Source organism: Aythya marila (genome assembly GCF_965140915.1).
Source record: "Aythya marila genome assembly, chromosome: 6".
Lineage (NCBI taxonomy): Eukaryota > Metazoa > Chordata > Aves > Anseriformes > Anatidae > Aythya > Aythya marila.
In genome coordinates, this window is record NC_139047.1 from 2,007,411 (window position 1) to 2,030,478 (window position 23,068).

The 23,068-nt window shown below is 37.0% G+C and overlaps 2 protein-coding genes across 2 annotated transcripts in view; one reads left to right on the forward strand and one right to left on the reverse strand.

Moving 5' to 3' along the window:
- The window catches only part of DNAH7 (dynein axonemal heavy chain 7), a gene marked incomplete at its 5' end in the record, with an annotated part of 109,270 nt that extends 86,219 nt beyond the window's left edge, over nt 1-23,051 (forward strand). The window contains 14 exons of the mRNA XM_082763209.1: nt 109-235; nt 1,390-1,584; nt 3,879-3,971; nt 10,507-10,683; nt 11,599-11,760; nt 13,029-13,229; nt 14,269-14,430; nt 15,944-16,129; nt 16,899-17,036; nt 17,786-18,016; nt 18,995-19,147; nt 21,064-21,241; nt 22,326-22,429; nt 22,838-23,051. Coding sequence (XP_082619335.1) covers nt 109-235; nt 1,390-1,584; nt 3,879-3,971; nt 10,507-10,683; nt 11,599-11,760; nt 13,029-13,229; nt 14,269-14,430; nt 15,944-16,129; nt 16,899-17,036; nt 17,786-18,016; nt 18,995-19,147; nt 21,064-21,241; nt 22,326-22,429; nt 22,838-23,044 — 2,314 coding nt within the window. The 3' untranslated portion in view covers nt 23,045-23,051. The remainder of the gene's footprint in view (nt 1-108; nt 236-1,389; nt 1,585-3,878; nt 3,972-10,506; nt 10,684-11,598; nt 11,761-13,028; nt 13,230-14,268; nt 14,431-15,943; nt 16,130-16,898; nt 17,037-17,785; nt 18,017-18,994; nt 19,148-21,063; nt 21,242-22,325; nt 22,430-22,837) is intronic.
- LOC309879647 (baculoviral IAP repeat-containing protein 5.1-like) lies at nt 5,092-9,442 on the reverse strand (the record flags this gene model as incomplete). The annotated part of the gene is made up of 4 exons (XM_082763584.1): nt 5,092-5,388; nt 6,768-6,882; nt 7,345-7,454; nt 9,305-9,442. The coding sequence occupies 4 exons, from the start codon at nt 9,440-9,442 to the stop codon at nt 5,200-5,202; spliced, it is 552 nt and encodes a 183-aa protein (XP_082619710.1). The 3' UTR covers nt 5,092-5,199.
- Nucleotides 23,052-23,068: the final 17 nt, after the last annotated feature.

The window sequence follows — 23,068 nt, forward strand, 5'->3', positions numbered from 1 at the left end:
AGAGAGTTTATTGCACCAAAGGAAATCCAGTTTGTTTGTAATAGGTTTCCAGAACACACAGGCTTTAGTGATATTAATGGAAGATTGTTCTTTTCCTGATATCTCTAGGTTGAAGACTCTCAAGGATCACTTTACTTACTCACTTTACGTCAATGTCTGTCGCTCACTGTTTGAAAAGGACAAGCTGCTCTTCTCTTTTTGTCTAACTGTGAATCTTCTGAAATACGAAAAATTGGTAACTAAAAATAATTTGCAGCTTGGTATGATATATATAAAACTGCATATACAAACTATCAGTAATAGGAATTTAGAAGATAAAATAGAAAAATAATTTTATCTATAATATTTAATCCATAATTGAGGTGTTTGATTTTAATAATTATAAGCATTGAAAAATAATCTCTAGAATAAAATAAATATGTAACAAACAGGTCTGGCAAATCCGAACTAGGTGATAATAGTTTTTCTAAACCATGACTTAAACCTAAGCCTAGCCTATGTTATTCTAACAGTCAACAGTTTCCAAAATTTTGCTATAACGTGTTATAAGTATTCTAACAGCACAGAAAAATGAACTGTAACCATTGATTTAATAAACTACTCATGTTTTTCACTTAGGGTGCTAAATGTGTTTAATTTTTACAAAGTATTCCTGAAAATCAAACACTTACATCAAATGAATTCTATTAATTTCTAGTAATTCTTCATAAAAAATCCTACTAAAGAAATATTTTGTAAGTGAAATACACCCATTTTATCCATGTTTTCTGCAAAATGGTACTTACAGGCGCTTGGGGTTGTTTCTTTCACCTTCATTTAAGATTTTAAACACTTCAAACTTTTTGCGTTGGGGAATACATAGAAGTGAATACTTTAAAGAGCTGACAGTAATAGTCATAGATACAGGAACCTGGATTTACAAATTTAAGCCAAAGAGATTTTGAGATAAAGGAATATTGAGAAAGGAGTGGGACATGTAATAGGCTGATAGCAGTTTTTCATGTTTAGGCTTGAATTGTAGGAAAATGTTTCAAGATATATGGTTCCCAGAAATATATTTTTTTATTCATTCAACATGTTGGGAATTAAAAAAAATGCATCTAACAAATATAACTTTGTCTAAAAATCTAGTCAGTTAAAATCGTTCACTCCCCCAAGTCAGGAATGCAGATGATTCTAAGATATGAGCAGTTCATATCATTTTTTTAGATTCCTTAAATTCATGCTTAACTGAAAGCCAGACACTAAATGCTTTTGAAATAGGCTTTTGGTAGGAAGCTTTTTCAAGTAGTGTAATAATTCAGATAAATGTGTTGATTTTCTACATAATGTACTGAAAACATTTGATTTTATTTATTTAGTCCTGAGAGCTGCGTTTTTTCATTGTAGATTAACGAGAGTGAGTGGAAATTTCTGTTGACCGGTGGGATAGGTTTGGACAATCCCTTCCCTAACCCATGCATCTGGCTTCCTCCACAATCATGGGATGAAATTTGTCGACTAGAAGACTTGCCACAATTCACAAACATTCGTAAGGATTTTATGCGACTTAAGGATGGATGGAAACTGGTATATGACAGCTTGGTATGTTAACATTCGTGATAGCTTGCATTGATGAACTAATTAAGACATTGAAAATCTTTATTCAGGGAAAAGAATGTGCTGTCATTTTACATGGTATGTGCTTGCATATATGAATGTAAATATTTAAGCAAATTGTGTGTAGTTGTAGATGATTGCCCATTTGTCATGTGGCTTCTGAATACCAAGTCATGATTTGAATTGGGCTGGAAAAAAAGGCTACAAAACCTACAGTAGTAAGGTGAGAGTGAAAGTTGTTAAACTGAAGGCAACCACTGTGCCTTGTCATGTCAGCCTTTTCATGCTATTATGTAGTATGCTGCTTTCCTCGGTAAATCTTTTAAAAAAGATATCAACAATAACAAACAAAACAATTGCTTTGTAGAGAAACTAGAATGCAATTTCAGAGACCTGTGTTTTATTCCCAAGAATGACAGTCACAGTTATAGTTAATTATGCATGAAAGACTTTATATATTTCCATCACTGTTTAATTAAAATCTAAGCTTTATAGACAAATTCTACTTGACATTTGGGCACTTGCTTTATCTTTAATCTTACTAAGAACATTTTTTCAAATCATACATCCCCTCCCTTCTGCTTCTTCATATATGAAGTGCTCAATGTACACATGCCTCCTTATTAAATGATTTTAAAAACTACCCTCTTTCCTATGGGCACTGTATCTGGCTATAACTGCTTCCAATATTCAGATAATACTGTCCATTTATGCTAGTCCATTGAAACACTTATCACCCTTATTTAAAGAAAGTTTATTACCAATATTCTGCCAAATGGCACAGGATATCTTATGTCCATTTCAAAGAGATTGTTTTATCCATTGTAAATTTCAAGTATTTAGAAATTCTTCCTCTAACAAGGGGACTGAAGGGATGCAGAGAGGAAAAGAACAGATTTTTAGTTGGAAATGCTTACAACTGTATGATGAGAAAAATTAAGGAAACTAATCAGATTTGGCTCCTTCAATTGTCCAGATTACAGGAAAGAGGTGAACAGCAGAAATGAAGTTGCTATATATTTTTGTAAATGCTAAATGACAAGTTGAGGGCTTTTGAGAGCTCTTCGGAAAATAGTCACCAAAACACAGAAATGATGGCCTTAGAAATGGAGATTGAGGAAGAGACAACTTGGTTATGCACTCTGAGATTATAGCTTTTTAAAGCAACACAAAGGTGCTGACTTTCAGAAGTAAAGATTCAAGATCCATGTGACTGATAGTCAAATTAACAATACTAGCAGTTCAAACAGCTAAACTGAAATAAATAGAAATTTCTTCATTTAAGAGTCATTAAAAAAGAAAAAAACCAAGATCTATAGAATCAGATCATCAATTAGCTGACAAAGAATCTAATAATCAGTAACACTGCATCCAGAAACATTGTTACTGAATCCTGAGTGCTACATAAAAAGGTACCTAGAAGAGGTAGATTATCAGGTACCCATAAATAGAAAAAATAATGCAGTGTTCTGGATTCTAGTCTGAAATTAAGTGTCTAAAAGCTGGGAGAAGGAGAGTCAGGGTCCAGGTCTTTTGCAGAATATGAGTTCCATTGTGACTTGGTTTGTTAAATCAAAACTGCTCAGAATAGAGTTAGTGCAAGTCTATCTGCATACCCCTGTGCCCAACCCTCTACAGGCAAGCCTAAGAGGTTCCCCAGCAGAGCTGTAATACCAGCTTCCAGAAAAGCAGACTGAGATGTAACACCTGTTGTGTGTAAGTTAACACATGCCACACAACCTTTGCTATTCTACTCTGATAAGTGCAATAACATAACTGGAGTATTCAGAGGCCATTTACAAAGCAAGCTCTCTGGTGCATTGTTTGACTTAACTTTCCAATTCATTTTCTTCATTCAGATGCAACCTAATTCATGATTATCAAGTAATACTGTAGTGTAATTGTTACTGAGGAGTGTATAGTTGTCATTGTAATATCAAAGACTGATTGTAATTCAGCTCTAACACAGCAAGAAGTAGGTTAAATACATTTTCATATTTATTCTCTCTTCCACCTTCTTCCTAGAGGTGAAGGGTATATTTCCTATATTCTAAACACCTAGAAACGACTAACTTCTCTGCTAAAATAGAAGCTTCCCAGATACAAAGATTTTGAAAAAAAAAAAACAAAAAACAGAACACATCAACCCCATTCCTGCAGATTAATAAAAAATGTATCATGGATTAATGTACTGATGTGTCAAATTACAAGATAATTTAGTCCCACTACCTGTACTCCCCCAAATGCTCTAAAGAAAGCTGGAATGTTTGTGTTTTCAGGATCCCCAGCATGAGAATTTTCCTGCAGAGTGGCAAGACAAGCTGGGGGAGTTCCAAAGGATGCTTATCATTCGCTGCCTGAGACCTGACAAGGTATGTACAAAACTCCCACCTTATTCAAAATTTGTCTTGGAAACCAAAAGGATTTGCAAGTGCGTATTTTAACTGTGTTATCATGGTTTACCCCAGAAGGCAGCTAAGTCACTCTACCCACAGTCAGGTGAAAGAGTCAGGAAGGTAAAAGTAAAAGAACTTGTGTTGATGTAAAGACAGGTTATGAGGTAAAGAAAATTCTCAGGAAGAAGAACACTACCACTCCAAATGTATCTTCTCCTCCTTTACCCCAACTTTTATTGCTGAGCATGATGTATTATGGCATGAAATATTTGGTCAGTTTGGGTCAGCAGTCCTGGCTGTGTCCACTCCCAGCTCCTTGTGCACCACCTGACTCCTTGCTGGCAAGGCAGCATAAGAAGCTGAGAAGTCCCCAACTCAAAGTAAGCACTATGCAGCAATTAAAATATTTGTGTTTTATTACCACTATTTCCGTAAAAAATCCAGAAGACATTATATTAGCTTCCAAGAAGAGAGACTTTATCCCAGCTGAAACCATGAAATAAAACAGGAATTCATTTAATTAAAAAAACAGTCTGAAATTATGACGAGCAGACCTTTTAAATCAGAAGCTCAGGCCATTAGATTAAGTTTTGTTGTGTACCCAAACCCGAGCACTTCTTCCTCAAGGAGGTCTTACAAGCCTGGACTTGCCTTTTTCAATACACCAAGTATTTTTCCCTTCTGCATTTTTTTTTGCTAGATATTACTATGGTAAATTATAACTGGTCTAGGAAGATAATTTAGAGGTAAACAGGAATGTAGATAACATAGGTGCTTAAAAGTAGGGATTACTGTAGACACATATCCATTCTGTTCTATAGAAAGTGTTTTGAAGCAGAACCATTCTGATCTGAGTCAGTCTAGCTCAAAGGCTTGAATGTAGCACAGATCACAATAGTAACTGAGTTATGAATCTTTATTCAAAAAGTTCAACCTATTAAGCCAGAATAAGTATTTACTTAAACATTTTTCATATATTCTCTGACTAATGAGACTAGTAGTAGTTCACTCCTAGCCATAATGACAAGCACATCGTGAAGGATAGGAGTTAGTAGAAACAGTTATGACCTTTGTCCTAGGGAGTATATAAAAAGTTTCCTACACTTTCTCACACAACTATTCAGCTTTACATTACTACTTGCATAAAAATAAGAATATTAGTACCATATGAAGAAGAGAAACTTTCAGAGTCAGTCTTCACATTTCACTTCTCTTGGAAGTTTTTTTTGGACTGGTAGTATGAACTTTCAGAAGTTTGGGAAGTTGGATCAGCATGTAGAAGCACTTGCGGCTCTGGTGTGTATTGATGTTTGGAAAAGATGTCTACAAGACGCTTCCTAGTTGCAGCAACTTCATCTTCAAAAGAGATTATTATGCTTCTGCCAGTCTTGCACTTAAAGCAAAAGATTGAAATTCTCAATTGAGAAATTTAACTGATAAATTCAAAAATGTTCAGAACTTAAATCCTCAAAAACACAATCTACCATTGATTCTAGCTTAGAAGTCTACTTTTGGCTTTGGTCAACAATATGCACTGAACTGCATGTTTCAGACTGAATCTTTCATATCCATACCCATTCCCATTTGATTCAGAAATTCTTCCACCAGCCTTGCCAGTAGGGTTCATTTCAGAGTAAGTTTTTCATTATATCTGGTATGCTTTTGAAGTAAATTGTGAACCCATTGTTTAACTGTATTTTAAATCACATCAGGGAGGGAGACTTCAGTGTTACTTTTGTGAAGAGGCATGATCTTGCTTAGAAAAAATGCATTAAGATATCAATGTTTTTGATCTGCAGCATGCTGCAGATCAACAGCAGCCCTAGTGTGTAGCCCTTTAAGCTATTGATTAGGGCATTCCTGGGGGCAAAGTGTCCCTGCTCAAACCTTCCAGTTTTCTAAATTTATTAGATAAAGGTATGTGTTGGCCTAGACCCTTCTTGTATCTTGGAAGACTGCTCTAAAAAATCCGTTGTTCAGTTATAGTTAAATAACCTCATTTTCACCCTTAGTCCATCCTTTGAGATATCAGACTTCTCCCACTGAGACGTGACTTTATTTTTAAGTATTTGAGTCTGTCATGTATAGAATTTAAATACTTAACCTTTACAGTCACTAGTTATATTTTCAGTACAATGCCAACAAAGAGATAAGATACAGAGTATGGAGGTACTGTAAATCTGTCCTATCAGGTAACTTGTCTCACTTGGTTCTCTATTACTATTCAGACCAATAAGGAATCATTATCAAAGACTATTAGTCATAGCAGCTCAGTTGTGTGCTTTTGTTTATGTCAACAGCATGGCATGCACAAAATAAAAGTAGAGAGGATTAGAACTGAAAAATTGTGAAACATTTGAAATAGGCTTGAAAGTCCAGCAGCTTAATTAGACAGTGATTTCATGTAAAGCTGGACACATGAATGAATCAATAGCCTGGTCAAATTGTCTTGTCACATGTGGTTTTCACCCCTCCTGAGAAAGATAGAACTGCTTATTATAGAGTTTCCAGGATTGATTATCACACAAGATAATTTCTGCTGAAATGGAAAAACATGTCTAAAGGAACCACGTTTCCTTTCATAAGCTAGACAGGATTGAGAAGCATTTAGGTTTCATAGCCAATAACACACATTATTCATTACTTCAGAGTAAGGCCTATTCTAGCCCTACACCACCATCCCTTGCTAATGCTTGGAAGTCTTAAAGACAGAAATTCTTGTAAGATGCAATGGTAGACTGTAAATATTAAGATCATTTGGTCAACACTTACAAGGAAGGTTCTTAGCCGTGTCATCTCCAACACATAGTATTCCTCCACTGTCAGGTCATCAAAGTTCTTAGTAAGAGATAAAAAGCCACAGCTGTGACTTTTTGTGTGTTCCTCCCTGCAATGTAAATACAGAAGAACAGATATTAAAACCAGGAAAGTTACATTTCCAGAGATGAACTTAAACCAGTCTCTTTAGTACCTCTACTACCCATTAGTAGAAAAATTATCTTATAGAAGACATGAAATAGACTTTAGTGATCTCAGATACAAGCTAGCTGCTTTAGTTGTGAGCCAGAAAGATTACAAGGGAAGATCTAGATTATGTTTACAATGTTGAGAGAATCTTCTGCTTTGTTGAAGCAAAAACACACTCTTTGGAGGCAAAAATCTAAGAACTGAAAAGTTGCATGGGGGTATAATTAGAAAATTAAGTATTTCAAGGTTACTGTGTAAGATAAATTTTCAGTAGGCATCAGTTTAGTTAACTGTTTGGAAAATTGGTAGTTTTAGAATGAGTAAGGGGACGTTGCCAAAGATGTGGGGGGAAATACTTGTACACTGTTACATCCGTGCTTACCATGGGTCATCATTTGGTTTCCAGCCCTTTAGTTCTATCAAGCAAAAGAAGCATTTCACCACATCTGGTTCATTTGCATTTGGACAGTGTACAAAGCCCGCCTTTGCCATCTGCAAATAACAGTTTGGAAGTTTAGCTTGATCCAACAGTGAACAAAACTGAACTGTTTCAGAAAGCTTGCATGAATGCCTTTTCCCACAGTATCTATCAGCAGAGATCAGGCTGAAAACAAATTAAGTGAGGACTGCAAGCAGGCAAATAAAGCAACTAGTAAAGGAACAGGGAGTAGGCTAGAAGTAGTGAACAAGTTCCTGCATAGTTATGGTATCTGCAAACTACCAGAGTAGCTTTGTTCTTTCAGTGGTTAGTCAGTGGCAGCTACACAAGCATTCTGCTAACAGCGTATGAGATCCACTATAGCCAGGAATTTAAGGAATATTTTCAGAGAAAACACGTAGCATAAAACTATGACCATAGAGAACCTTTATATTTCAAGTATGTAAGTTTAGTGCTACATTTCTTATCTTTACATTTTACTGTCACTTTTGAATCACATCCGGTAAGAACATTAAAAAGTAAGATAAGCTTGTTTCAGTTACTGAACTTCACACCTTCTCAGATAACTCCTACAGCATGCCTTATCTGAGATCCAACCCGAAATCTGGATGCATGTGCCAAAGTAGAATTGAGGCCTCTTTTTTTTTTTTTTTTTTTTAAAAAAAAGGCTCAAATTAAAGCCTACAGGGACTTAAAGCATTTTCTAAAATTGAAATGATTTTTTTTTTAGTCATGATCATTTTGCTACTCCATCCTTCCTAAAGGACAAGTAGTTGCTAGGATGACTCCTAAAAGAAAATTTGCAAGCAGAAACAATACTTAGTACAAGATGTTAATTTTTAAGTGACAAAAACAAAGAAGTAAAGGCAAGAAAAGTAATTATACACAATTCTGTAGCTAGACTAGTGAACTGACCAGACAGAAACAGTCATCCTAGTACAGCATCTCTGAGAAGGGAACAGAAGAAAGTACTCAGATTTTCATCTCAGGCTTATGTACTGGGTCTGGCAGGGATGGAGTTAACTTCCCCTGCAGCAGCCCATACAGTGCTGTGCTTGTAGCTAGAACAGCAGTGGTATCACACCAGTGTTGTGTCTGCTGCTGAGCAATACAGGCACAGCATCAGGGTTCCCTCTAATGCCACCCCCTAGAGCCAGCAGGCTGGGTGTGGGCAAGAGGTGAGGAAGGAACATCACCAAGGCAGTTGACCTAAACCAACCAAAGGGATATTCACAGAATCATCTAGGTTGGAAGAGACCTCCAAGATCACCAAATCCAACCTCTGGCCTAACACTAACAAGTCCTCCACTAAACCATATCACTAAGCTCTACATCTAAACGTCTTTTAAAGACCTCCAGGGATGGTGACTCCACCACTTCCCTGGGCAGCCCATCCCAATGCCTCACAACCCTTTCGGTAAAGAAGTTCTTCCTAACATCCAATCTAAACCTCCCCTGGCACAACTTTAGCCCATTTCACCATACCATATGATGTCACACTCAGTAATAAAAGGTAGAAAAAAGAAGAGGGGAGGGGTGGGCTCTCACTGTGAAAACATCTGTCCTTCTGGACAACAGCTACACACATTGCTTTTGCACCTTTACTTGTTGTCGTTTTCCCCTTTTCCTTTAGGGAAGTTACTTAATAATAATTTTCCCTTTAAACTCTCCTTATCTCAAGGAATGAGTTGTTTATTTCTGTTTCTTCTTACCTTCCTCTTCTGAGGAGGGGAAGTGAGAGAGCTGTTGAGGTGGAGTTCAGCTGCCTAGCAAGATAAAACCACCACAGCTTAGCACAGGCCTGCAGCTCTTCTTGAACATGAATACATTTAACAACAACTTTATGTTCAGTCATAGTACACCACGAATAAGATGTAGTTAAAACATCCATTTTCAGACTTACGTTCTCTGGAGTGCACTTGCAGTTCTTCACAAAAGGCCAATTTGTAAAGGTTTTTAAACGGTTCTCATACTCATACATCTCTTTAAAGTCCCTCAAAAGCTTAGAGGAGGAAGTAAGCTCTTGCAATAACATCTCCATCTAAACAGCCTGTAACTGGTACAGCCTAGAGCCTCTACCTACTTCCTGCTCTTGAATTTAAGGTACTTTACTAATTGGTTACACATTGCACCTGTGTCAGAGTAGACTTTAAGCACAAGCACAGGTGATTCTATGAACAGGACAATCAAGAGAAGTGAACCTACTTTTTTTTTTTTTCCTGTCACATTCTATATACTTTGTCATACATTTATTAACTGAAAGCACCTAAACAATATGAAAAGTAAAAGTTTTATAATTGAAATGTTAAAAAGCAAGTTAAAAAAAAATAGAAATTTCATTTATCTTTTACATTAACAAATTAAAAATACACTGGTTATGACCAAAGACGTTGGATTAACGTTGCTGTTCAAAACCTTTAGCATTTCTTGCATTTCATGTTCAGAGATCAAATCTTAGTAGAATGTTTGCAAATACTATTGCAATTCTTTAAAGTGGAAGTAAAAATTATAAAATCTTTACCATGTGTTTTAAAGTTATTCAGTCCAGAGACAAAATAAATAGTGATATTTAAGAGAAATATATCTACAACTGTTCACAGGACCAAAGATTGAAGCTATCTTCTTATAAGTTGTCTCTTGTTCCTGCTGCAGAGCCCACTTAACTTCAGTAGGAAGTAAAGCCATCAGTGTATAGAAATTGGTACACAGCAGTTTGCTAAGTCAAGATACTTTAGACGTGCTCAGTTATGAGACTGGAAAATTGAAAGCCACTCCATAATACAGAGGAGGGCATGCAGAAAAAAAAAAAAAATCAAGCTTCTTATACAAACACATTAGTCTGTCCAGATATGGGGACAGAAATGATATCAAGGGTCATTTGCATAGGACTTCCTTTTTCATCCTTCTTAGAGCATCTTCGAGCTGAGGCTTTTTTTGCCTCAATTTACACATGCTAAATCATTGATTACTCTGGGACTGCAGTTGTGCCTACTATTCCATACAGGAATAATGTCCTCGACATTTATATTAAAATGTTAAGTGTAATAGATGTTAATGCTTACACATAAATAGGAGATTTAAATTCTCTTTTTCTTTTTTTTTTAGATTATACCAATGGTGCAGGAATTTATCATTCACAACCTGGGCCGTTCATTTATTGATCCACCTCCATTTGATTTGTCAAAAGCATTTTCTGACAGCCACTCTTGTGCACCACTGATATTTATACTTTCTCCTGGTGCTGACCCCATGGCAGCCCTTGTTAAGTTTGCTGATGATCAGGTATTTTAATGATGATATTTGTGTTCTCTTTAACACAAAGCACTAATTGTTTTGGATTGTTTTTCGGAATGATTTGTCTAGTGTTTGTAAGAATTTTTTATGTTAAATATTTTGGCATAGTCTTTAAAGTTGTGATATAATAATCCATTTAATTGGCTTGTAGAATCTCAAATGGAAAATGGAAGAAAAAAATGTAATAGTTTAAACTTTCACTATAATGAATCTTATCCAAAAATGGTATGTTTTCTAGTAAGCATTACGTGCTTTTTTTTTTTTTTCTTCCTAATACACATACATGGACCTGATTGTAAAGCAGTGTAGTAATACAGGATCTTAGTATTTCAGGTGAAATTTACACCTCAGAATTCAAATGTGGATTTTTTTCATTTCCTTTGGCCATTATTACTATGGTGTCTAAAACAAACAAACAAACAAAAATCCCCAGTGTAGATCAGTAGTTATGGAAAGTGTATTGTTATAACAATACAAAGTTGTTGAGTTTTGCTAAGATGTATTTCTTGCACTTCCTGACTGCTACTGCATCAGAATTCTGTGCTATTGAGAATGACAAAGATCTTCTACTTCAAATCTCCAGCCACCAAGCTGTAAATATGTCCTGCATTTTAAAATGGATTGTCTACATGCGTAAAGAGCATTCTGTTTTCAGGAGTGTTTTGAAAATGTCAGAATTGTACAGCTCAGTATGAAATGGATGTGTAGTGTAGCATTTTGCTGGGAGATGATAGATAAGAAGTTTTAGTCAACTGGAGTGACATGAAAAAGAGATTTAAACTGGATTTTAAAATATATAGTACATGAAATATTTCAAGAATATGTGCAGTTGTGAACTCTAACACCAGAAGGTTTGTTGTATTTATGCAATAGCATTCTTACTTATAATGTGCTACAATGCAGGGATACAGTGACACAAAGCTTAGTTCTCTGTCACTTGGTCAAGGCCAAGGCCCAATAGCCATGAAAATGATAGAGAAGGCTGTAAAGGAAGGAACGTGGATAGTTCTGCAGAACTGCCATCTAGCAAGCTCATGGATGCCGACACTGGAAAGAGTCTGTGAGGTAAAAAATAAGTAATCTTCTACCAACTTTTGGAGGCATGTCTGATCCATCTAGGCAGATGAAAAGCCAACCTAGAATCATAGAATATCCTGAGTTGGAAGGGACCCACAAGGATCATGGAGTCAAACTCCTGGGTCCGCACAAGCCTACCCTAAAATTAGTGTCTGAGAGTGTTGGCCGAATGCTTCATAAAGTTCGTAAGGCTCAGGGCCATGCCCACTTCCCTGGGGAGCCTGTCCCAGTGCCCGACTACCCTCAGTACAGAACCTTTCCCTCACACCCAGTCTGACCCTCCCCTGTCTGAGCTCCATGCTGTTCCCTTGGGTCCTGTCGCTGTCCCCAGAGAGCAGAGCTCAGCACCTGCCCCTCTGCTCCCCTCGTGAGGGAGCTGCAGTGAGGCCTCCCCTCGGCCTGCTCTGCCCTGCTCTTGGCTGAACAAACCAAGACCTCAACCACTCCTCATCCATCTTCCCCTCCAGACCCTTCACCATCACCATCTTTGTAGCCCTCCTTTGGATACTCTCTAACAGTTTGATGTCCCTTCTATACTGTTGTGCCCAAAACTGCACACAGTACTTGAGGTGAGGCTGCACCAGCTTAACATACTTTGTGACAATTCCCATTATATAAGGGGAATCATCACATATTGGTTCTGTCTATCTCCATCTGCCTACTGGAGAAGGAAGTGTTCACAAACACTATGGATCTTGTGCATTCCTTGAATAGTAAAGGCCAGCCACTACAGCAGTCTCTTTAGACCAAAAGCTTTCTTTATATGTTGCTGCAAAAGAGCAGTAGACTAAATAATTTTACACTTGAACATCTGGAGGTTTCTAAAGACATGAAAGAGTACATTTCTTGCTTTTTATACTCTCTCTTGACTTAATCATTTTCTGACGTTAATAATTTTTTCATATTATTACTATAGCCCTTCCCAGAAGAGCTATACAACAGTAAATATGCAAAATATACATGCCATTGTTCTTGCAGTGCATTTTTGTTCATCTATCCCATAATCATACACAGAGCAAACAAAATTTAGCTCAAAATACTGATGCCTTGAAAAAAAAATGCTCCAGATGTAGAATGGAAGTTATCATAATTGTGAATCTCACTATAATCACATACAAGCATTTAAGAAATTAAACTTTGGACTTGTGTATTTTCCACCAAAAAACAGTAATTAAAAAAAAAAGCTTTAGTAATAACACTTAAGCTGTATATTCAACTCTCATGTTTTCTAATTGTTTTTAATGTGTTTATTGCAGGAGTTAAACCCCGATACAACACATCCAGATTTCCGAATGTGGCTCACCAGTTACCCATCTCCTACTTTTCCTGTGGCTGTACTGCAGAATGGAGTGAAAATGACTAATGAAGCACCAAAAGGTTTACGGGCTAATATAATTCGTTCATACCTGATGGACCCAATATCTGATCCTAACTTTTTCAACAGCTGCAAAAAAACGGTTAGAATGTATTGGTGATGTTTCTTTGTAAAACAGTCAAAGACAACTCTGACGATTCTGTATATATGCTCTGGGGAGAAGAAAAAAAAAAAAAGTACCAAATTAAATAGTTGTCCTTTGCTATAATGAAACTGGTTTTGAGTAATCAGAGTAGTGAAGTAAATTTGATTTTTATTTTACTGCTCGCCACCTACTTCTTCAATTGAGTTGTTTTTGTGGCATGGTATTAAGGTTATGTCTCTATAACACACACACACAAAAAGTTATTTGCTATTACATATCTGCTGCAAAGTTCTGGAATCTTGTATTCATTTATGTGAATGCTCTTTTAGCAAGTGATTAGTCCAAAAAGGCAAAATTAAGTCCACTGTTTAATTGAGAGGGCCATGTGATTGCACTGCATGGTTTATAGAATGCTTAAGTAAATGTCTTTCCTATGTCCCTTTTTAAGTAGGACTCAGAAACCACTGCTTTCGTAATTAGCTTTCTGTGTGCATGAGTATTTGGCCCAAAATATTTTACTTGTTGTTGTTGTTAATATATAATAAATAGCACAGTTCTTTTAATTGTGGTCATCTACTTTGCTGAATATTCTCAACTGAAAACAAACCAAACCAAATCTTCCTACCTGAAGATTTCTTTAAAGGCCTGAAATCTTTCTTGATAAAGAAATGCAGGACTAGTGTGTGAACTGTGTTTTATAATATGAAGGTGTAAAAAAAATTCAAAGATCTTATATACAAAGTTGTGCATGAATGTTATATAGCTTACATACACATGGGTATATAGCTTTAAAAATTGATTTGAGGGTTCACACTGGTTTAAAAGAAAGTTTAAAACCAATGTTTTAAAAAATCTGATGACTTCCTGCTGAAGGCCTTTTTTTGTGTCAAGAAATGCTACCCATGAATCACAAATGGTATGTTACTGGAGCAGGAGCTTCTGGGTTTTGAGCAAGTCAAGACATGAGGAAAAAACGAAACTGTTAAAATGTTTAAAACTGACATTAATTATTCATGTTGTTGTGTTTGGTTTTAAGGCTGAGTTTAAGACATTGCTGTACGGCCTCTGCTTCTTCCACGCACTGGTGCAAGAAAGGCGGAAGTTTGGGCCGCTGGGTTGGAACATTCCATATGAGTTCAATGAGACTGATCTGCGCATCAGTGTGCAGCAGCTGCACATCTTCCTTGACCAGTACACGGTACAGAACCCTCCCACAGCCCTGATTGTGCCCTCTCATGCATGTTCTAGGACTGTTCGTGCATGTGCCAGTGCAGCTCAGTGTTGCCATGGCAACAGTTTTAGTAGGGCCCAGTGATTTAGAAACTCAGGCCTATTTGAAGTAATGCCAACAGTGTTCATTTTAAGTGGTTAGCATACCATGATCAGTATATAACTAATGTGGGAAACTTGCAGATGGCAGTTTAGAATTTCTTCCTTGCAAAACACAGCAGACTATGTTCCACGTTGTTGCCTTATTCATTGGAATCGTATCCTGTCTCTAGACAGAAGCTGGGGGATTCAGCTCATGGAGCTTTTGTTGCAAACTGTAAAATATCATACCGAACTAATCCCTGTGATTTATTTACTCAGTGATAGAAATTCTAGATGCTGGACTGTTGTAAATGAGTAATTAACTTGATCTCTTTAAATGTGGCACATGACTTTCCTTCCTTGTTTGTTGAACTAGGCAGTATTTCGTACAATATTCTCTGGAATTTGCTAGCAAGACCTGATACTACTTTGCATTTCAGCTTCCTAATCAAACTACTGTAGCTACTGCCCTTTAAAGTATGGCTGCAGGTGTTATTGTTAAACCACTGTCAGCCTGGAGTGTTTTTGGTTATTGGTATTGTTAATAGATAACTTGTGATACAGAATGAGAAAACAATGTCATTAAGTCATGGGTGTTCCCTTTCCTTTTGTGGGCCGGGGGGGGGGGGGAGAAGAGGAAGGGGAAGCAAAGTGTGCCGGCGAGGGGAGGATGACCTCCTCTTGTATGATAATTTATGAGCTAATGCATTGACTAACAGAAAGGGCTCAATTTGCTCCCAGAAAAATTAATGACTTGTTTGTAGAGACCAGATTTCTCTGTACTTTCTTCAGCTGGTTTATTTTATCCCACTCCTTATCATACCACTAGCTCTTGGCCCTTAATTTCTGTAAAGAATGCTTCATATAACCCATACATCGTTCCTTTCATGCTCCTACGAAGCCATCTGCTCCCAACCTCAGGACTTTATTAATTGTTGTCAAAAATAAAGCAAAAAACCATGTCTCTGTATTAGCACAGAAGGCTTGCTGGAAAGGACATGTCCCTGTTTGTTGTTCATTGAAGAATAATACGACTATAGCATAGCTACAGTCCTCTGACAGTATCCCTATTTATTTTACACATACATATAGCCAAGCAATTACAGACTGTTCTAGAAAAGCTCTTCATAAACCCAGGGAGTCCCACTTCCATTAATGTGGAAAATGTCGGCGCTATTATTCTTCACAAGATGCCACACTGTTTGATTTGATGGCTTATTAAAGTAGCTGAACATCAGGAGATTAATGGTACCAGTATGAACTAACAGGAAAATAGCAATTTGTAAAGTTTCCTGAGATTTCTGGATGACTTACAAATAAATTACAGCCATATTGGTATGGTTTTCCAGATAAGTGCTAGGCTGTGGCTCAGAGCATTCTCTTGCTTTTTTTTTTTCTAGGAGGTGCCATATGATGCCCTTCGCTATATGACTGGAGAATGTAACTACGGTGGCAGAGTCACTGATGACTGGGATCGGCGTACACTCCGTAGTGTTCTGAACATGTTCTTCTCATCAGAAATCATTGAAAACACAGATTATAAATTTGATTCAAGTGGCCTTTATTTTGTTCCTCCTGAAGGAGATGTAAGTATCTGAGAAAATTGGAATTACAAACTTACTTAAAAAAAAAAAAAAAACACTTTTGCTCACATTGACAAGTGCTTCAGTGCTTACTGCTGTCATTGCTCACTTGTGTGGCAAAATCCCCCATTCTATTAGGTGCTTCAGTGACTTTGAAGTAACAATAATGCAACACAATGTCAATGTAATGTAACATTAAAAAAAAATGCAAAAGAAAATCCCAAACTAATACTAATTTGACTCTGGGCTGTATGAGGCAGCACACTTGGGGGACAGTGAGAAACCTAGACTGCTAAACTTAAAGCCACTAAAAAGTAGGTGTACGAGAATGAGCTGTTCATATCTGCTAGTGATAGAAAGGACCTACATGTAGGTATCGGCTTATCACACAGTAGAGTTATGTCAAATATCAGCAAAATGCCTACATAGACAGCTCGCAAGCAGTGGGCCCAGAAAAGGTCTGGAGTTTCTTGCACTAAGCATTTTAAGAGAATTTCCAACAGTTGTCAAAATTTAAAAAACAAACAAACAAACAAACATTTAAGCAAAGCCAATCTTGATTTCAAAGAGAATAGACCAAAGGAATTTGAGAGGTGCAGACAACTCCTGCGTACATCCTTTTATATCTTTTAGTTTAGACAATGTACAGTAGAAAAGTTTGTAGTGGTTTTGAAATAGAGCTTGTGGCCTGTCATGAGCTGTGTGTCCACGTCTACAGCCTAAGTCTAGAGCCTTTTCTTCTTCTTCTTCTTTTTTTTTTTTTTTCTTCCAGTACCAAAGTTATATTGAATATACAAAGACACTTCCACTGAATCCTTCCCCAGAGATATTTGGAATGAATGCAAATGCTGATATCACCAAGGATCAGTCAGAAACACAACTGTTATTTGATAACATTCTTCTTACACAGGTACGTAAAAAGACTCAAAACCACACACCATCTTAGCATAACCTTTTATTCTTTCTATACATTAGTGTGCTCATATTATTATTTATTTTTTTTAACTGTGCTTTATTATTTTGGATTGTCATCCTAGTGAAATTGTTATTCCACTTAAAAAAAAAACTTTTAAGGTTTTCATTTTTGTATTTTTTCTTGCCTGTCTTCCAAAGGAAACACAGCTTCTGTGATTGCACAGTCAATTTACATTACTTCCACTCTCCCACCATCTTTTAAAATTTTTCAAAATTCTTGGCCAGTTTCAGTCCAGTTTGTAAGTCAGGTACAATCTAGATATTACGGTTCCTATAAGCCTCATGAAGAACTGAATATAGAGGGCAAGAGATCACACCAAGGGAGAGTGAGACAACTAGGTGCTACTCTGTCACTTGACAGCAGCAGGCCTGCCGATGGCACTCACAGCTTCTTCAGAGATGCAGGCAGAAAGGTTCGTTTACAGTGGAAGCAAGATTTTGGTAAGCGAAATTAAAAGGTCGAAAACCTGTAGGAAACCAGACTTTGATAGTTGTATGCTAATAACTTCTTGCAATAATACAGGAAATTATGAACAAATTCATTTCAATCACGGGGGAACTGAGTTGGAACTGTAACAATTTTTTTAAACAATGTGTTTAGAACAGCTCTATTTTCCTGTATTTCAAGTACTTTCTCCCAAGTTCTCATTCTCAAAATAAACCTAATTTTTTGTCTCTCTTTAGTCTCGGGCATCTGGTAGTGGTGCAAAATCCACTGATGATGTTGTTCATGAAGTCACAGGTGACATCCTGAGCAAACTTCCTTCAGACTTTGACATTGAAGCAGCAATGAGAAAATATCCAACCACTTACACTCAAAGCATGAATACTGTGCTTGTCCAAGAGATGGGACGCTTTAACAAGCTACTGCAGACAATACGTGACTCCTGTGTTAACATCCAGAAAGCAATAAAGGTGAGCCATACGATTAAGGGCACTTAATTAGACCCTACACTTGATCTCAGAGCTATCAGTGCAAGTACTTAAAAAACTGCCCCTGAAGTCCGATTCAGGTCACTCAGACACTAGAAGTCTGGATTCCAACATGATTTATTGATCTGTATCTTAAAAGTGATAGGAGTATGGGGAATAGACAAATGTTATTGTGCCTAGAGAAACCAAACAATAAAGTACGTTTAGCTATGGATTTTTTACCAAATGAACAGTAACCAGGTTCACAATCTTTTTGTGCCTTAGTAACATAAAAGAGAGAAGCACCTCACAATTTCTTACAGATAAAGACAAATATTCTCAAGACCTCAACTGGAACCCTCAACAGGAATAATTTACTGTCTGAAGTCAACAGTTGTTCTCAGTGGGAATTGAAAGCTACAGCTGTGTAAAATACAGGGTGGGGAGCAGGGAAAAGTCAGTTTGGATTTTTTTTTTTTTAAATCTATCCAATATTACCTTGAGGGTGATATTTTGTTTGTTTTTAATAAAAACAGAAAAAATCCACAACCCCTCTCCCTCGTAAAGCCAAACCACAAGCTGAAAAGTTGGCCAATTTAAAAAACTTACAATGTTGCAGTTTTGAGGACATTTTAAATAATACTATAAAAACATTTACATTTAGTAGTAACTCAGTAATTCACACTCAGTAATCACTCATATTTCTGAGGAGGGATGATGAATGCTGATTTCCCATTCTGGGCAGTTTCTTTCCAAAATGGTCTATCGGCCTTTTTCCTGACCAGTTTAGCGACTGACTACTAGCTCTGACCACAGTAACTTTTGAATTAAAGTCATCACATCCATTCTTCACGTTTTAAGGGTTGTTCCTGACTTAACTAGAAGTTGGTAACATCTGTTAGACAAAGAGTTGTGTAATTGTTATAGCAAGGCTGTTGAGACAAAGTATTCTCCTATTTTCCCTTCCCAAAATTATTTTAGGGACTAGTTGTGATGTCTGCTGAACTGGAAGAAGTGGTAAACAGCATTTTGAAAGCCAAAATTCCAGGCCTATGGATGAGTAAGTCTTACCCAAGCCTCAAGCCTCTGGGCAGCTACGTGAATGACTTCCTCAGTAGACTGAAGTTCCTACAGGTAAGCACATCCCATGTATGCAATTTGTTCAACATCACTTATTATTTTATCTCTTGTTGTCAGGAGGAATCTCCACAAGTGAACGCACACATGAATGACACTGACATGTAACGTTCAGTCCATTTGTGCACCTGTTTTGGTTAGTTGCTTGTTCATCACAGCATCTAGTGAAGCACTGTTATCTTGCCACATACCTTACACCACATAAAGTGAGGTGTAGTGCATCAGTATTACTGTATGACGGACGCCAGAATTGGCCTTCTGAAGTGAATTTACTAAGGGCATCTTAAACTGCACATAGATCTTTGTGGTGGTAGGGAAGTTAAATGAATAAAATAGAACTTTGGGAGAGGCTGTTGAGTTCCTTTTCCAAATAGCAAGTTTAAATCATTAAAGTGTTATAACATGAAATCTTTTATTTACGTTGAAGTCAAGTAATAGCTTACAGTAGATAGACCATGAGAGGAGAAAGCTGGCTGAGTGAATGAGAATCAGTGGGGTCCCTTCACTGGTAAGGCTACAAATTCCCCAAACTGACTTTAAGTGACTAATACAGAGACTGAGCACTATTCTGTGCCTTAGTGACCTCCATCATCTGAAGACAATTGATGTTTATCACCTAATAAGACCATGAGACCATAAACACCATATGCCTTTAATGTAGAAGACTAAACTGACAGTCCAACCCCCCAAGATAAAACGTGCAACTTGTTCCAAGCTCCCTCCTGTGTACCTGCAAAAAGGTCTTGAGATAGACAAAAGATCCTGAAACAAAAATAAGAATTAAAAAAAATATATTAAAAAATCATCTGGTTTCAGTTATAGTAACATATTCACAAATTCTGCATTTCCAGAGAACCTCTGTTTTGTTTTTTTTTGGACCCTGTCACCACACCTCAGTAACTTCCACTTTAATGCGTAGCACGTCTGACTGCAGTACTTATAAAGAATAAAAGTGACATTTCTTGAACAGAATCCAGGACAGATATTAAACTTGTATGAAGGAGAAACTGCCATTATCTATAAGGATTTTGTTTATTTCTTTGGATGGAAACTAACCAGAAAGACAAGTACTTTGGTAACCATTATAATTCTCTGCAGTAATGTAATTGTAATGCATTTTTTTTTCTGACATTGTTCAAAACTCATGTTTACAACAATTGTTCTAGTTATGTGTACAACAACCAAAAAAATGTCTTCTTGGATGAAGTATTAACCATTGCTATAGACCTCACTTATATTACACCTAAATGCAATGAAATCCAGCATTCAAAATTTTTTATACACAAGTTTCCGCACTGTAAGCTAGGGGAAGGGAGGAAGGGGGAAAAGGACACCCCTGTATCCCCCAAAAACAGATTTTAATTAGGCCATTCCATTTTCTTCCTCATAAGGAACTCACCCACCCTCATCTTCAACTTGCTGCAAGTGCGTGTGCACCCACACACAACATGCAACATTGACCCTGGAAGGGAAATCCAATGAAGAAAAGCAAAGCCTGAAAAAACAAACAAACAAAACAAAACAAAACAAACCTGCCACCTGCATGAGGAAACAAAGATCATCATTCTGAAAAGCCTCTGATAACAAGAGAGAAAGGGTGACTTGAAAATACATTTGATGAGCTTACATAGATGATGCAAGATTAACAGACTAACTCATTCACATTAGCTAAGAACTTCCAGGCAGTAGGTGCAGTGGTGTTTTGTCCTCTTCAGTCTTAAAATAAAACAACAACAAGAAAAGCCATAAGCTAGTGACATTTTAACAACTTGGTGGAAAACACGTAGCAGCCATCCAAACATACCACTGCAGAAACTATTTTGGCTGTTATTTCACAAGTTATTTGAGTTCCTAAATACTACAAAAGATAAAAGCTGCTCCCCCCTACTTTCCTCCTCCTCTCTCTTTTGCAGCTGTGGTACGAAAATGGTATGCCACCCGTCTTCTGGATTTCAGGATTCTTCTTCACTCAAGCGTTCTTAACAGGTGCCCAGCAGAACTATGCCAGAAAATACACTATTCCAATAGACCTACTAGCATTTGACTACGAAGTGCTGGAAGATAAGGAATATGAAATCCCTCCTGAAGATGGTAAGTAAATACATGACATTTATTTGCCTGTGTTGATGCATTTGTAAGTTAACATTAATTTGCAGACTCAGAGTTATGCAATTAAGTTAATGAACTCCGTTAGAAAACATACACAACTGCATTGCTCTCAAAATACTATGCAAGACAGCATTTAAATACTGCTGAGATTACTGCACTCAGATGAAAAGTAACAGCCCACAGATGAAAAGTAATACCAAGAGAAGACTGCTTATGCCTAACTTCCCAAAACAGATCACTTTTAAGTCGTGTTTGGCTTGCCAGTTCTTTTTGTTTAGTTCACTCGAGTAACACATCTGAAGATGCTTATTCCCCTGAGTGAAAACAAACCCTTTGCTGTTGGCTGTGCTTGTTGGTAGTTGTGTGAGAAGGGTTTAGCAGTTTGACTGGGAGACCACCACCCAGTCAGTTTTCAACTTCTTTTGTTGTTCTTGAGGCAGGTTTACTTTTGTACTTAAAAGTTACAGTTTTCAAGTCTACACAACACAAAGGTGCGAATCTTCAAAAGAATTGCTTTTTTTCTACTCTCTTAATGAACTGTTTTAAAGATGTAATATTTAAATTGTTATATAACCTTTAAATGGTTAATTGCCAAATGGCAATGTGAAACAAGCAACAAAACAATTAATAGTAACTGGGGAAAGAGTCTGTATAGTCAAATCTCCTAGTTTAGAAACATTAAAGTTTATAGTCTGTAGTACATACAGAAAACTTTGTAATGACAACTGTGAAAATAGTGTCCTGTACTTTGGATTTTTACTTTTTACTTCCCTCAACATTATAAATACTAGATACACCATGATACTGCAAGACATTGCAACTTTATAAAACTTCATAGAATTATAATAATAAGTAATAAGTTGTAATGCTGTAAAAGATTGTGTTAAACTCAGTTATTTGATTATTTGGAACACAACAAAAATTAAAAAACAAAAAATGTGTGGGGACAAAAAGGCCCCACACAACTAACAGACAGTTAGCAAAAGTGTGTTGCCCTAGCTGCTGCTCTCAGCTAGAAACCTCTTCCAGTTTTTGCTTAATATATTACCTTTTGCAACTGATTCAGGTGTCTACATTCAGGGACTGTTCTTGGATGGAGCACGCTGGAACAGAGAAACTAAGAAGCTAGGAGAATCCCTTCCGAAAATCCTCTATGACACAGTACCTGTGGTATGTATCTTTCATTTGGTGATATTTTGTATTATTAGATAGGAACAAATATTGTAGAACAATGTGGAACCTAAGTTCTAGCCTTGAAGGGACCAACGGGGTAATTAAAAAAAAAAAAATGAATTGAAAATGCTTTATGTTGAAAACCAAATTAAGCATCTAAGAGGAGCTGAGAATCCTCTACTAATGATGATGGCAACAGCAGGTCCAATGTTGCAGATTTTGGGAGAGGAAACAATCTGCTAAGAATGAGTAATCAAGAAGCAGGTTTTCAAAGGCTACCTGTAAGAAAACAAACACCACCGACAAAAATATTTTGGCAAGCCAAGAGTGTTTCCCAACTTTTTCTTTCTTTCTTTTTTTTTTTTTTTTTTTAACTAAAGTGAAAAGGCTTGTTCTTTGCTGCAGATATGGTTAAAGCCCTGTAAGAGAGCAGACATTCCACAGCGACCCAGCTACTTGGCCCCACTGTACAAGACCAGCGAGAGAAGAGGTGTCTTGTCAACTACTGGTCATTCCACCAACTTTGTAATTGCAATGACGCTCCCTTCGGATAAGCCACAAGAACACTGGATCAGACGGGGGGTGGCACTATTATGTCAGCTTAATTCGTAAACCTACCACAATCTATGGAGGTGC